The 12749-nt window shown below is 35.6% G+C and overlaps 2 protein-coding genes across 8 annotated transcripts in view; one reads left to right on the top strand and one right to left on the bottom strand.

Annotated features, from left to right (window-relative positions):
• LOC111865210 (probable ATP-dependent RNA helicase DHX34) overlaps positions 1 to 2683 on the top strand; it is a 33233-nt gene extending 30550 nt beyond the window's left edge. For 6 of the 7 annotated variants that reach the window (XM_023853067.2, XM_023853065.2, XM_023853066.2 and 3 more), the window contains exons 20-21: positions 977 to 1145; positions 2598 to 2683. In XM_023853067.2, the coding sequence (XP_023708835.1) occupies positions 977 to 1101 (125 nt within the window). In that variant the 3' untranslated portion in view covers positions 1102 to 1145; positions 2598 to 2683. Of the gene's footprint in view, positions 1 to 976; positions 1146 to 1748; positions 2112 to 2597 lie in introns of all 7 variants that reach the window. The other variant, XR_004513102.1, reaches the window with a different exon arrangement.
• LOC111865212 (myogenesis-regulating glycosidase) lies at positions 2186 to 10217 on the bottom strand. The gene is made up of 5 exons (XM_023853072.1): positions 10009 to 10217; positions 7787 to 7921; positions 5492 to 6951; positions 3901 to 4057; positions 2186 to 2702 (listed from the first exon to the last, which is right to left on the bottom strand). Exons 1-5 carry the CDS (start codon positions 10112 to 10114, stop codon positions 2512 to 2514), a joined length of 2049 nt encoding a protein of 682 aa, XP_023708840.1. The 5' UTR covers positions 10115 to 10217; the 3' UTR covers positions 2186 to 2511.
• Positions 10218 to 12749: the final 2532 nt, after the last annotated feature.

Raw genomic sequence — 12749 nt, 5'->3', positions numbered from 1 at the left:
CTCCTAGATTACCCATAAGCATTTGCATGCCTGACAATAATGTATTTGTGCACGAGTCTGCTCAGTGCAATTCTTTCTGTTCAATAAAGAGAACCATTCATCTGACCATGCTGAAAGGTCATTTACATGTGTCTTTTGTAAAGCAAAGTTGTTAATTAGTGTCTGTGTATTCATGAAAATGGTAGTCACTTGAAACCTTTTGTTTTTGAGACCTAGGCTTATGAAGTTGTTTTGTATTATCTATAAAATAATTCTCTCTATATGACAGATATAATTTATCAGGTATTTCTTGACTACTGTGTATTTGTGATAAGGACTAAGAATACATTCTTCAAGCAGTGCCCGAAGAAGAGGTGCTGCTTGATAAGTGTGGGAACTCCTGTGGTAATTTGTGTTCTGAACCTGTTGTTTGGTATGTTGGTGAAATATCTCTTGCCTTCAGAGAAGATGTAGAAAGTTATGAGAATTTTTGAATCTAACAAAGGTTATGAAACAGGAGGTGAAGAAAATTTAATTACAGGGACTTCACAATTCTTCCTCTCCAATTACTACTATTACAGCAGTTTAATCAAGGAAGTCAAGCTGGATGGGACATTTAATAAGTATGGGAGAAATAAGTTCATACATGATTTTGACTGGAATAGTTTATTTGGAATACAACAAAAATCAAAGGATAATATGAAAATGAATGGAGAAAAAGACTGTGAGCACATGGAATGGATTTAATTGGCCCAGGATCAGGTAAAATTGCAGGATTCTGTAGTGACATTGATATGATTTCAGGTTTCATTAAACGCAGAATTTTGTGGACAGCTGATATACTCGTACTATCAGCTCATCAGATCAAGTGATAAGCTATGTTCCGAAACAAAATATGTGAAACAGGCATGCATATTAAGCAAGAGTTGAAATGAACATGAGACTGTTCAAAATTGTTTTGTGTTTTAGACTTTTACCTGTACCTTTTCATGTATAGGAGCAGATGAAGAGGAAACAGTTACAAGGAAGCCCAATTCCCTGGCTTATCAATGTGCACAGTGCGACAGAACTTTGTATCTCACACCAACAGAAATCTTGCGACACAAGAAGCAACATCAATAACAACAAGAAAGTTTCTTCCTCCAAGTTCTTGCAGTATTTGTCAGGTAAGCTAATATTTGTAGTTATTTATCCTGACATAATTAGGGGATGTATAATGAGTGCAGCTATATAGTATTTACTGCACTAGATCTTTAAGGAGACAGTGCACTGAGTCATATTCTAGTTATAAGAATGTATGGAAACCTTTTACCTTCATGTTACATTTTTAAGTATGAAGATCTGATTATGTTTAACAGTTCATGGCAGATGAGACCTTCATTGAATGAACAGATTTTATTTAATTGTGATTAGGGAATATAAAGCCTTTCTTAGGCTCCACTGATGGGTTGTCATGCACTGGTAAATTAATGTGGTATTATTGTTGTGATTTGTTTCATTCTGGTTCATCACACTAACAATATTACAAAAGGTTAATTAAGTCCATTCAGTTACACTGAACATAATTAATTAACCTTTTGTAATATTATTGTTGTATTTATATGTTACATTTGCTTGTACCAAGTGTAGAGGCATACACAAAATGAGGATGATGTCCTTTATTAAATGTCTTCCCCAGAAGAAAGGGCAGTAAATCTTAGGTCTATGTTTGGCAAAAGTGGAGGATGTATATAACATTAAAATGCTTCCAATATGTGCACTCTTTTCAGGGCCATTGGTGTTCCCACTGTTTCAGTCAGAGTTCTTCATCCCACCTCCTTTTCCAATATCACACACCATTTTGCCTCCTTGGCTTACTCTTCTACCATGAATATGGAGGCAGCAGATTCATCTGAAATGTTGGTACCTATCTACTGTCAGAAGACTGCAAGGTTATTGGGTTTACTGAGGAGACTGATAATTTGGGAGCATGAAGGAAATGTTACGATTTCTGAGGTGTGGGTGCAGCACTGGATGAGTGAAAGACAGTTTATTGAAGCGGAACAATAAGTTAAGCTTGTGAAGGAGTTTATGCCTAAGAATTTTATTAAGTAAAGGGCTGTTTATCTTCAAAGTCTGCCACTGGAAAAGAGGTTCGTCTATCAATTGGGTAAATGTTGTATGTAAAATGAAATGTATATACATGGGTACATGTGATAACCAGTCATTTAAAATAGCCACTCCTAGTTTTATTTTTCATTAAAAATAATTATTACAATCTTGTTTTTGTATTGTGAGGTTAGACCATCATGAGCAATCTATATTAAATGTACATGTTTCAAGTAATAGAAACTGTAGTAATATAAACTTTTTAATTACTGCCAATCTTGAATATACTCTGTACTAAGTACATTCACCTAGTACAATACAATATTCAGCTCATGAAAGATATAATACACTGTAAATCTGGTTTTGTTTGGTCTCTTCTTTGAATGGTTCCTATTGTCCTCTGAATGGTACTATGTCATGGGGATATTGAAAAGTTTATATTACTCAAGATATTCTTGTGAAGTATGCAAGTTCATCAAGTTGCACTGTATAGTTCCTTAGCCAACATTTTCCATTATGTATAATTCCAGGTCGTAATTCATCTCTCCACTTTCCTATGGGGAGGTAAATATCTCGGGCAACTGCTCCTTCATTCAAGATGGGAGCAACAAGCAAATCATCTCCTAGAAGAAACTCTGGAAAAGCAAATAAAAAGATCCATTATAAAGAACTGTATCTTATCTTCCTTCAAAGTCTCATATAAAATGTTCATTTCTTCACATGATTTTAATCATATTATTTGCTACCGCCACTCTTGACAAGTTTTTCCTTTGTGATGTACCATGTGGGTAACCAGTTCTTCACATGTATTAAAAGGTATAGTGACATTCCTACAGAATATTTCTTTAGTAAAAATCTCTATATAAGACCTTGGATCATTTTTAAATGTCTTAACTTGCACAAACAAAACCCAAAGCTAGCTGCCTGAATTTTGCTGTGTTACGAGGTTACACTATAGTCGTCTTAAAGATACCATACTAAATTTGAATTGTTTTTATCTCTCTAATGTTGAGCTGAAACAATGTAGTGTACAGTCTTTAATGCCAATATTACTAAGGCCCTATAAATCACATGAAGGGCAGGAATTGAGACATTCACAGCAGTGGTTATGTAAAGTCTTGAAGTGATGTATTGTCTAAAATATGGCTGGGCTGGCTGGTCACAATGAGCAAATCTAAAAAAAAAAAATTACAACTGAACTGGCAGTGTTTCCCTTTAAAAGCACACATATACATATTATGTTATACATGCACATGTCAACAGTCTAAAAGTTTCGTCTTTGTTATTTGTTAAATATTTTGTTCTTCAAGATTACTGCTTTCATTTGTTTTCCTCTTTTATATATAGTCTGTGATTCTCTGTTGATAGTTGAGGAAACAAGTGCGCAGGTGCATTCTTGCACAAATCATGCATGTTGCACTGTAGGTAGAGGAATATTCACTTCCAGGGAGGTGTCGTTCACTTAACTTCTGACGTACATAAAAAAAAACAACTTAAATGGATGTAAAGGCAAATGTTCACATCTGATACAAAAATATTCTCTGAAAACATTGAAAAAACCCCACTTAAGTCATTTTTTGGTCCTTAAACCAGTGGAAGACCTGTTGCAAGTATGGCCTAAAATTAACTTTCAGGCCCAAAATTTAGTAAGACTTCTAACCATTAAATTTAATTAAAATGAATTTCTTCCTTACATGTTTGTACAAACTGAGAGATAATAAATCTGATAGGTAGGGCCTGCATCTCTCATGTTACAAGCCATTTTGAAAATGTCTGGAATTATAAGCATGTCAGGATTATGTGATTAGGAAAGGCTCTGTCCATGTGACTTACCTGAATCAATTGTTAGTGCTTCTTCATCTGAAGGATCAAGCCACCACAGGGGAAGATTAATAGGAGTACCATCTGCAACCTTCTTTTTGGCCAGTTTTAAAATTTTATCAGAAAATTGAAAATGGAGGGTTGTAAATTTTTTTGCTATCTGAACAGTCTGAAAAGCCACACATTTGTTAATAAGTACTTCCTTATTAAAATATATGTAAACAGCAGTCTTACTAAAGAACATTAATTTATGTTTTGCCTGGTTTTAATGCATTGGTTACATCATGGATGTTATCTGCTTTCTTAGTGATATATTTACTATAGATAGTTTTTAACTTTGATAAGCACGTTGGAGTATGCAGTTTGATTTCCTTATTGAGAGGAAGAACATAATAACATAAGCATGCAACTAAGATAGGAAAGAAATATGAGGGCATTTATGAACACAATGACCATGGAGATACTGATGAAAGAAAAATACAAACTTTGTCAACCATGTAATATACGAAGAAAGCAGTCTTCTGGGATTTGGCACCGTGTATATGTGGTGTTAACCGACGTTCCTCCGAAACGTTGGTTAACACCACATATACACGGTGCCAAATCCCAGAAGACTGCTTTCTTCATAGTCACCGCTGTGAAAGCATCAAATCTTACATGTAATATACATTTCATTTTCTGAACTGGTAGTATTATACTGTATTATCCCAGAAAGAAATTGGATATATTTTTCACTCTTCAGTGGTAAAGCAAGCATAGCATGCGGAGAACAAACTGGATTTGCCAGAAATGAGTGATTTCGTACAGCACGACTCCAGTATTTTAATACGTATCACTGCTATTGCATTGTCTTTGGACTCTTTATAAAATTTTAAAATTTATAATTTATTTATAAAATAGGCCATCTGCGCATATAGTATAGTGAAACGTATTTTGAAGGTTTCAGAAACAGACCCTATTTGTGAAGTGTGTTCTTCAAGTCAGTCTGTGATATCAAATGTAATGAATGAGAATATAATGGTAAAAAAAATCTTTATGTTGACTCTGTGACCTGTAGTCCACAAGCAAACTATACCGACCAAGTGACTGCCGCTTGTCGGCGAAATTAGTGCCAATTTTTGCAGATAGAGGGTGTCAAGTGGTCAGTGCAACGGATCCCCATGGTCATTAATCTCGGTGTTCTAGACCGGAGCCGCTATTTTCTTGAAATAGCTCCTAAATTATCTTCACAAGGCTGAGTGGACCCTGTTCCAGACCAACTACTTCTCAGAAAATCTGGTAGCGCCAGGAATCGAACCTGGAACCTCTGGATATGTAGGCAGGAACTCTGACCACTAGACCACAGAGGCGGTCATCTTTATGTTGACATAAAACAGAAAGTGAGACCACTTTAAAAATAACATGTCCACTTGCTCTAAATAAAAAAAAAATAGTAGTGGATAGTCACCTGAACAATAATGGAAATTTAACGGCTATTCAATATGTTATGAACTGACTTCTGTTACAGCTTTAAAAATTAAATGTCCACCATGCAGGAGGAAGATAACTATAGTTTAAGTTTGACGTAAAGGTCAGTTATTTTGGTGCACAAAATATTCCTTACCTCTTCATCAAAATCCCATGGAGTATAGGAAAACTGTATTGTTGGCATAAATGTATTTGCTTGAAGCCAGCGGATGAATAGTTCTTTGGTTGGAATATTAACATATCCATTTCCTCCAACCATATCAGGGATGATGAAGGAGTAACCAACCATGTTCATGGCCAGAAGAGTTGTGACTATAGCTTTGAGTCCATTTTCAATGCTCCAGATGGAAGATTTGTCTGACATTCTTACAAAGATGGGCTCTCCTTGATTCCTATGTATGACACGAACTTCTGCTAATTTCAAGTCACTTATACTGGCTACTGTTTTTACATACTCTGTAGTAAATATGTTTGGTTGCAGGCGAATTGAACCAGCAAGTTTACCTATTTCAGGTGCTCCAGGTAGATAGGCAGCTTCGCCTGCATCAAATTTAAATGCATCTATATCGTACATTCTGCTCAAGTTCTGTAGCCTGCCTTTCCACCATGAAACTGCATCAGGGTTTGTAAAATTGATAACACCACCAATTCCATCCCACCAGACTGTTAAAGTACGTGTCATATCTGCATTTGTTGCTAGATATTGATTCTTTGTGGCTATGGTATGAGCTGGACAGTCTATATTAATAAAAGGATGTGTCCAAAGAGTAACACGGAATCCTTTCCTCTTCAGAGATTCAATTAATGACTTTGGATCATCAAATGTCTTATTGAAAAACTCTGCAGCGCCATAACAAAATTCCCAATTGTCATCAATTTCCAGTTGACTGTTGTTGAAACCATAGTAGACAATCTGTTTAGCAAAATCATTGATAATGAATGTATTAATGACCTTTTTATATTGTGCCCAAGTGGACCAAATGGGATGTTGAAACATTCGCTCATCAGGTATGTCACGAGGAAGTGGAATGAAGTTGCGAGTGGTGTGTAAATGAGTGATAACTGGATTACTTCCTGAACACAGAATGTATTTAAGAGTCACTGTTCCAGAATGATCAGGAAGATATGGTTCTTGTATTTTACTAGTAAGACACAAGTGTGTTTCATTCTGAGAAACAAACAAAGACACATCTGGAGGAACAAAGATGGCATTCCCAGAAGAAGTAAGCCAGTAAGGTTCTACAATACCTTCATTTCCTCCTAACCCTGTTACATATGGTGACTCACATCTGGTGTTATTTTGTGATGGCCAGTACTGGGTACTAGTGATGGGTCCACCATACAGTTGGTCACCCTGCAGTGGAATACAAGCATCAATCTGTGTATCATCAGGACCTATAATAACATGCATTCTACAGTAGACAGCATCTTGATCTTCAGATGAAATTGCATTCACTTGCAACAATCCTCGAGCAGTTTTGTCTTTGTCTTTAAGCCACTTCACACATAGATCTAATTCCTTTCCATCACATACAGTAGGATTTCCGAGTTCTTCAGAGAATGTTATGTCTATTTCTGATAAAGGTTTCCCATTACCTGGAAAAATAAGTCATTAAAAATAGTTTTTTTTTTATTTCAGATGAATGCATATTACAGATTTTCCATTCATCTTGACAAATATTTGTGTCTGTGAATAAAATGTTATTCTAATTCATACGAAACAAAAAAAATTATATATATATTGAAAATATTAGATAGAAATTTTGGAGCTCTTTGTAAAATTCCTCCATGGACAGAAGAGGTGAAGGCAATCCTACTCCACAGATTCTATTCTTATCTACAACTAAATAAAATTGGCCAGGAGAGGAGGGAAAGTCATGATGAATAATTTTTAGCTCATGTTCCTAATTTTTTTAATGACAGGCTTATGTTATTACTGTGTCCATTCATTCGTATGTTGATCTATCTGTATGACTGCTCAAGCCACAACTTTTGACTCAATCTTCTTCATTCTTACTGAGGTTTTGCATGAGATTCCTCAGTCCTGCAGGCAAATTCCATAATAGTACCTTGATTAAGCCATGACTGCTTCCTTCCAAATCCTTTCCAGTTCATCAGTTATTCCACCATTCAACACTTCATAAAACCATAAACTTCAACTATTCATAAAATAACCCATTCACAAAAAAAAAAAATCCTTAAACCTGGTAAGAAGATCATGCCACTGTTGGTCATCTCATGTAACTTCAGATCTCCTGCCATCAGTATCAACTAAGGTATTTTTATCTGTGTATGTAGACTGCAAGACAAAATCATGACTACATGAAATCTATATTCATCTTTCGATATGATGCTAAAGTAGCCTGTTTAAAATATTCAGATGTACTGTATTATTCATTATGTTCTTAGTATTACAGAGTTAGTTTATTACCGGAATGTGGAGACCATAGCAATACTGATGCTGATGATCTGGTTGCCAAAAGCCTGAATGTAACTTGGGGTGTTCGAGGCCCAGTCAACCATATCTGGACTTCAGAGACTGTCAGTAGGGCACCAAATGTGATAACTGTATTGAAAATAATCACTGAAATTATTGGTAAATTCATAAGACTTACAAAATTCTCTGTCAAAGAATATTACACTAATTTCTATGGAACCCACTGCACATATTGTTCAGTTCTGGGTGCAGCAGTGCATGTATTCTTGACAGTACAAATGATGGTGATATATAATCTCATAGTGTCTCCTTACAGATCTAACGTGAACAAAATCCCCATGTAAACACTAGTGTTGGAGAAGCTATCACTGTATCATTACTGTATCATCTGTTTGCATTACAATGCAATAAATTAAATAGACTACACAATTTTAGTTACCACGGGTAACTATCCAGTTGTTTTCTGCTGTGCTTATATGTTCATGCATATGGTTTTCATCCATCCATTTACTTGATGAAAACTCATGTGATACATTTAAAATATAAAACATTTTCTTCAGATGCTATGTGTGTATATATATATATCCAACAGCCCTTATACTTTCATGAAGCATCTAACATATATTATTGGATAACAGCTGCTTTACCTTGTACTATCACCTGTTACTAAGTCTGTATCACATTATGATCAATTTTCTCTTCCTAGCAGGATGCTATGCAACACAGGAGTATATATAATTATGTTAATCTGACAGATTTTCATCAAAAAACTTAAAAATGAACCAACTCTGATCTTATCTTTCTTTCTGGAAAAGGAGCACAAAGATATTCTCTAGAATGTAACCTACTTAATTAATTACAATAGCCTTCACTTAACTATGTAAATATTTGCAAATTCTGCTTATTTAATTTAATTTTGTTTGTATATTCAAGTAGATCCAATTACAGGGCGAGAAACAAGTTCACACACCATTGGATATAGAATGTGTATTTATTCATGATATCACACAGCTTTGTATAGTTGCTGTATCATTCGCTTTAAGAAAAAAAATGTGGCATAATGTAGAAGTTCTAACTGGAGACATAAGGTGTAACAAGAAATTAATTTTTATGAAAATTTGCCACACTTCACTTCACTTGTTAGTTGTACCTGTCTTGTCTTCATTGTCTTGGTACTGAGTATTACTGAATGCCCAAATTAAATAATGTTAATGCATTTATTTTCAAATTGCTGTTATAATGCAAATGTGAAGGGGGGGGGGTGACTATATTCTGGACTTTGCCACTTCCTTACAGGACGGTTTTAAAATTATTACAGATTTCAAGGATATGTGTTGGGGGTTGGTGAATTTTCCAGAAATATTTGAAAGACCTATGGATTATTATGCACTAGGTCACAGTGAGTATGCCTGAGGATACAAAATGGGGCACTCTGTGTTGGCTCATGTTAATACAGTTAAAAATACGAGTAAAGTTGTCTCTGTGCTTAGTTAATTTAACAACACGGCATGAAGACGTATGGGGGAGTGGAGGTATAGCTCCATCAGTCTTGGCCTTGTCACTAGATGGAGGTGAGTGGTTAGCATCAAGCCTCTTCCCCTTTACCCACACGGAAAGCACAACCGACATCCATTGGCTAGGAGGCCGGGTGGGCCCCAGAGCCGGTCTGGAGGCTGTGAACAGAAAAATGCTTTCCACACTGGGCATCGAACCCTGTCCGTTAAAACCGTTGCCCGTCGCTATACCGACTGAGCCAACAGTGTATGCTCACTTACATTTCATGGCATGTTGCGCTCTATGTTTGTAAACTCATGCAGGGCTGCATTCCTTGACCCTAGCATACAATACGTGCGATGGTGTTGAATGATTATGAAATTACTATTTAAATAGAAGTCTGACTACGAATTATACATCGTTTGTATACATGAAATATTTATCACTACGATAAAGGAAGTACCCATGTATCTTTTTCACGCAAATTCACGTTGCGTATTTTCGTAATGCGATGTAACAATGATCTGTTAATTTCTTTTTTTCCGAACAAATTTGAGAAATATTTGTGTACCATAAATATACATTAATTAAATACAATTCTGCGTATGGGAGAGAATAACAATGTAGTGAACAATTTGATCATAAGAAAGTCGTATACAATATAAGTTGCTGTTATTCGCACGGTGTATATTTAACGACTGTCATGAGATGATTAAACTAACCTGTACAAGCAAGAAAAGAGACGTAAGTCCAAAAATGCAAGTTCTGATTCTGGTCTTCATCACTTTTCACTAAAATAAATTTATCTGATGTTATTTTTTTTGTCATTCTGTAGTGGGCGTGGTCAGTTTATAATTACTGCTGGCAACTTCATATTCTCATGTACATTCGCCATGGCCCAATTCTCTTCTGCCAACGAAATTCACGGGACATTCGATATGGGTGATCCGTGTTAGCTGGCGACGTTTGTGTCGTTTGTGTTGCGACCCATGCGATACGTTGTATGGTCGTATCTAATCGATGTTTTTGAGTCTGTCTATTTCGGTCTATATTTCGAACTTCTGATACGCGAAGGTGTTGCCAGGCCTCGCCTACGTATTTGTCACCGACAAACTAACTGAATCAGCAGCCCCGTACCCAGCAGTATGGTGATAGTATTATTATTATGATTATGCAGTCAGACCCGACAGTATACCGAGTCTTGTTATAATGGATTGCTCAGAAATATTTGTACTTGTTTGAAAGTTCATTTTTAATCTTGGTCTCACAATACTCCTCCAAAATTTGTGGCAGCAAGCAGCGATTGTCCCCATGCAAGAAAGAAATTTGAAGTTCATTATTTTATCATACATGCTCTTTTTAAAATCTAAGTAGAACTATTCCCAGCGTGTTTTTATGAAATTTAATCTACTGTTACCAATTTAGTCACTTACCTTAACTTTGTTGCCCCTTATATTTGTTTGAAAGGTCAAGCTGCCTCCCTCTATTTTAATTTTTGTTATGCTTTTGACATCACTCCACATGCATTGTAACCTCATAAATCCAATAATTGCGAATTATCATCTGGTTACTTAAACAGGTTTCAGAGTTATGTAACTCTGTACACTTATGTGTACGTTTTTCTAGTATACTTTCATCCTCCTCCATCACGCCTTAAGGGTCGGTTTTAGGGCCTTTATTTTTTTTTATGTTTTTATTAATTTATGTGGGATAATTAATTACTCCAACTATCTTCTTTTTGCTGATGACATTAGAGTCTAGCAACAATTTATTTCACCTAAGGATTCTTTACTTTTACAGCCTGATACTAGTTGTGTAAACAAATGGTGTTCAGCAAATTTTATAAAGCTAATTTTAGTAAAATTAGAGTTATTTCATTTGCTAGGAAAGCGAACTTGAAAATTTTCTTATATTGCAAACAAATTGTATTAAAGATCAGGGCATACATGTTGATTGTAAAATTAATTTTCATCATGTCAGTATTCTGTTTCCATTTGCCATTAAGTTACTAAGGTTAATTCATACAATCACATTATATTTTTCTGCTGGTGGCAGTGTACTGATTTTGCTTTGGTCAGATCTAAACTGAAATGTTCTTCAGTTGCTTGTAAATCTGCTACTATTACTGATTCCAGTAAACTTGAGTGCATACAAAGAAAATTTGCAACTCTTTGCCACAATAGACTTTTTTGAGATGCAGAATATCATTTATTTATTAGAAAAATTAAATTTGCTGATACTGCAAATCAGGTGTAATCACTTTGAAGCTTATAAGATCTAAAAGTTTGTGATGATGGTAAATTGTTACAATTAATATGTTGTTGGACATTATCCATCATCTTGTCTGTTCTTAAAAAACCGTCTAGTTTCTATTAAAAACACAACGTTTCGGGAACTGCAATCTGTCCCCGTCTTCAGGTAAAACCTACTCAGTTGGGTCCAATAGACAGAGCTAGCCCCTATCTCCGGACGATAGGGGAGATAGGGAGATAGTCCGGAGATAGGGGCTAGCTCTGTCTATTGGACCCAACTGAGTAGGTTTTACCTGAAGATGGGGACAGATTGCAGTTCCCGAAACGTTGTGTTTTTAATAGAAACTAGACGGTTTTTTAAGAACAGACAAGATGATGGATAATGTCCAGCAACATATTAATTGTAACTTTGAAGCTTAGTTTATAATAAATGTCTTTAGTGGTGCTAAATGTTGCCCCTTTGTCCTAAAAGCAGTTGGCACTTGTGTTATTACTTGGAGCATACATAACTGTACCATATTCAGTTGCTCCACCAGTCACTGTCCTTCAGTCAGATGTGTTTGTGCTGTAAATGTGGTATGTAAATCTACAGATGTCTTTAGAAACTCGGGTTTAAATATAAACAACTTTAACTGACTGCTTTTTCTTTATTTGTTATTTCTTTTGTTCTGTGTTGTCTTATTGCTGTTGTTCAAATTCCTGCTGGCTCTGTAATTTATCACTGGCTGTTGAGCTCAGCACATAAACAAATATAGAATTGATTTGTTGTTTAGTGAATGGGCGAAAGCTTTAGGAGAGGCCAGGGTCCTTCATGGATCACGCTGTTGGGGGATTGATTGATTGATTGATTGATTGATAGTGATTGTAACAGTAAATATCTTTTACATCACATGTCCATGTCCTTTATTGTAATTTCTCTCCGGGGAGGAGAAAAACTGGAATGGTAAGATGTTACAGTACTGAAGAGTAAAGCTTGAAACATTCAAATCATTTTGCCTTGAAACACTATTATATAGCTGCTACTTAAGAAAATGTCAGGGGATTTTACTTGTTGATGTGTTTGTTGATTGTCCATGGATTCTGCTTATGGACTGTCTTCCACCTTTGTTAGGTATCAGTTTCTTAAAACGATGGCAACTGTGCTTCCTGATCTGTTTTACACAGAAGTAACCACAAACATTGTGGTTGTGGTTTGTTTACTAAAGGGTAAC

This window comes from Cryptotermes secundus, unplaced genomic scaffold (assembly GCF_002891405.2).
Source record: "Cryptotermes secundus unplaced genomic scaffold, Csec_1.0 scaffold238, whole genome shotgun sequence".
Classification (NCBI taxonomy): domain Eukaryota; kingdom Metazoa; phylum Arthropoda; class Insecta; order Blattodea; family Kalotermitidae; genus Cryptotermes; species Cryptotermes secundus.
The sequence above is the reverse complement of the archived record's forward strand: the minus strand, read 5'-3'. Positions and strand labels throughout refer to the sequence as shown.

Excerpts from the sequence above, each read along its gene's own strand:
- LOC111865212 (XM_023853072.1), bottom strand. The coding sequence starts at position 10,114 with ATGACAAAAAAAATAACATCAGATAAATTTATTTTAGTGAAAAGTGAT. Across the intron at positions 6,952-7,786 it reads GCTATGGTCTCCACATTCCG|GTAATGGGAAACCTTTATCA; the intron begins GTAATAAACTAA and ends TTATTTTTCCAG. Across the intron at positions 2,703-3,900 it reads AGCACTAACAATTGATTCAG|AGTTTCTTCTAGGAGATGAT; the intron begins GTAAGTCACATG and ends TTGCTTTTCCAG.